This window comes from Andrographis paniculata, unplaced genomic scaffold, assembly GCF_009805555.1.
Source record: "Andrographis paniculata isolate CXL003 unplaced genomic scaffold, ASM980555v1 Contig35END, whole genome shotgun sequence".
NCBI classification, from domain to species: domain Eukaryota; kingdom Viridiplantae; phylum Streptophyta; class Magnoliopsida; order Lamiales; family Acanthaceae; genus Andrographis; species Andrographis paniculata.
In genome coordinates, this window is record NW_026137568.1 from 3001111 (window position 1) to 3004521 (window position 3411).

The following is a 3411-nucleotide window of genomic DNA, read 5'->3' on the forward strand; positions in this document are numbered from 1 at the left end:
CTCTCTCTATAAATATTTATATATTTTTTACTACAAAAATACTCCTATTTCTTTAAAATCACCAAAAGTATGGTTTAATTTAAATTTGTGATCTCATCTATTCTTTAATATATTTATTAATCCAAGCTGTATATATATATCTTTTAGTCAAAGAGATGCATACTAAATATATATGTCTGCTACTATATAAGAAATAAGAGGCTAACATTCAATTGAAGTCTTATTGTGCGGTTCGAAAGAGAATTGGTGAACAAGCCCAAAGAACCGGCGACCCAAGGTTAAAAGATGAAGTTTAAGGTAAGCAGGCCCATACGGATGGATACGGTGGAAGCATGAGATGTATAATGAACAATCATTGACATCATAACCCATTGGTAGTAATTGCAATATAAATAGAGGTTCAATACGATATTAAAAGAGCTGAGAATTAGATAAGATGTATTGTTGATGAATTTAATGCATGTGGAATGTTTTCAGTCGTTATGTAAGAGATTAGATGCTCATGGGTCAGATTGTTCGATGATGAGCTATAAAGCACGTCAATTACATGAAGTTGGAGTTATGAGAAGTTTTGGATAATAATGGGCTTTAATGAACAAGAAAGAATGATGCTTGTGAGAGACGACAAGGAAAAAAAGGTCTCTCACCAACACAACTCTACCAGCTTTTTATCTTTATTTTCCAGTATTTTTATATCTTAGTATTTTAATTTTCCACACATTTATCTGCTTACTTTACAATTTTTATTTTGATTTTTCTTGTATTTTTTCTCTCAGTTTCAATGAAAATTTATTTTTAAACCTTTTTATTTTTATTCCCATCGGTGGATTTTCCACTAAGGTCCATTTCCGCAGATACAAAATATCAACTAGGGGCTTTCTGGATTATCCCAGAGAACCCTTGGCAGTTCTCCAACCGGTCACATCAAGTTGTTGTGAGACTCAGGATATACGGATTTCTGTATACAACACTTATTCTTTTATATAGTCATTTTAAATTAAACTTCTTAAAGCAATCGTGTTATCAATACTCACCTAGTGTATTGATGCAGTTATATAACAAAAATATATTCACTTAAAATTACAATACAACCATTCTAATAATTGTTCAAATTCATCAAGTTGGGAGCCTTTATTTGCTTTATAAAGAACCTATAATTTGATTTTTCATGTGGCACCAAATCATTTTATCAAAAAAATATAAACTAAAGTTCATAAATCACATTCATATAACATATATTTGACCAATTTATTTCTCATTAAAAGAAAAAACTTAATTTAATAATGTATGAATTTTAGTATACAAACAAACATTTTCTTCTTGGCATCTCGCCCATGGCCTCTTGTACTATGACCACCACGACTATTTCTTTGTCTATGAGATTTATTAGACCAGAATGATTTGTTGCCTTAATAGATGTCTTCTTCCTTGGGGATTTCTCTAGTATCTCTTCACTCATTCTCTCATTCCACTATCTATGATTTTTGAGTGACACATCATGCTCGTCCATGGTTCAAGTGTCAATTTCCTTCGATGTCATACATAATGTTGTCCAAACTATCTGAGAGAAAGTATATGATATTCTCCACTGATCAAGTTTTGGTCAAATTCTCTCCATTTCACTTTAGTTAATTTACCATGGTTTGTACATGAATGATGTAATCAAACACAATTTTTGAATCCTTCATCTTCATGCTTTCCAACTCACTGCAAAATGCTTAAAGGCACACTTATTTCATTTTTTCATCCTATAAAAAGATGTTTATCTAATTTACCCCATGCATCGAGGATTTTTCATTAGCTATCTTTTTAAAATTGGATTCATCAAGATTTTGAAAAAATATAGGCCGAACATGTCCTATGCTTCATGTGAATTTCTATTAGTGTCATTAACTAATTCTTTGGTAACATACCCAGGCTTGTTGTTCTACAAAACTACCAAGTAATACTCACATCTAAATACTCTAACTTTGTAATTTGATTTTGTCATCCGTGGAAATATTAATTTTGTCGTATCCTATCTCTGATACCAATTTGATAAACGAATTACTCTACCAAATCTAAAAAAAACTATATTTGAGAATAATATAATTTGATATCATAATTCTATTAATCTAAACAAGACACGCATATCTTAAATGAAATCAAGAAAATATAGTTGTAGATATTAGATTGAAAAAGTAAGTGCTAATTAAAAAAAAAGTATTTTAGATACTTAGCATCCACTGCATTCACTCCATCTTCTAGTTTTCCACTCCCACTATTATAAATGAACATTACATGTGCATTATGGGAATTCCATAATGCATTGATTGAAAGCATGAACCACCTTAAAGTTTGGATAGTGATATGTAATGCAAGAGTACTCTGGAAGAAGTCGAATGTATTCATATGGGAAGAAGCCAAATGTGCCATGAGTGAGACATTTGGTCATGGGGAGGTGCTTGAGAACAATTGGGTCAAATGGACGAGGTATGACTCTGGGGCCGCCGTGAGACATAAAGACACAGTTGAGCTTCTCCGAGGAATGATTTTGAAAGAGTGGGTAGGAATAGTCTCTTGGGGGTGCAGGAGTCCGCGGAACTTCTACCATAGCTTTAAGAATTAGATTTTTGGTGAGGTAAGGAATATTAAAGATTACTTGGGGCTCAACATCCAAACGTTCATTAGTAAGAGTTAGGGTTGACTCTAAACCGCCCATCTTATTGGTGGTGGAAAGATCAGTAGGCTTCAAAAAAGCATTTCCAGACCTACAAAAAGAAGAAGAAATTAATAATATAATTTATTTCAACAAAATATGAATCGAAATTATATATTTTGATACATTGAATGATCTAATAATATAATTTATTTTAACCAAATGTGAATCGAAATTATATATTTTGATACATTGAATGATCTCATCATACATGTATTTAGTTTCTTTTTATTTCATTAATAGGACATATTATATAATTTGAAAGGATCTAAATAGAATTTTTTTCAAATGACTATAAAATAGCATATACAGAAAACCAAAGAAATATCAAGATTTTAATATTATAGAAAAGATAAATAAATACATAAATAAATACATCCAATGTAGATGTGCATCATTACAAAATATTGATAATAACAAAAAATACCGTCAAACCCTAATTTTAAAGGCCAACAAACTTTCAGCCTTTCACTCATATAAAAATAAAAATCCTAAAACTCAAAGTTCTTGCAAAAAACATTAACTTTTGCATTTATAGAAAGACCCTTATTTTTATTCGCGATAGCATAAACAAAAGGTCACCATTAAAAGTAATGGATAAAGATACAAATAAATAAATAAAAAAATATGCGGATTAATAAAGAGGACCTTGAGAAGATTTGAGTGAAGAACGCCATTAGAACAAAACTCTTTCGCTTGATGAAATACAAACT

General features: G+C 30.6%; 1 protein-coding gene across 1 annotated transcript; it reads right to left on the bottom strand.

Annotated features, from left to right (window-relative positions):
* Window positions 1-2264: 2264 nt before the first annotated feature.
* LOC127249381 (uncharacterized) lies at window positions 2265-3411 on the bottom strand. Its single transcript, XM_051272147.1, has 2 exons — window positions 3347-3411; window positions 2265-2750 (listed from the first exon to the last, which is right to left on the bottom strand). The coding sequence occupies exons 1-2, from the start codon at window positions 3373-3375 to the stop codon at window positions 2288-2290; spliced, it is 492 nt and encodes a 163-aa protein (XP_051128104.1). The 5' UTR covers window positions 3376-3411; the 3' UTR covers window positions 2265-2287.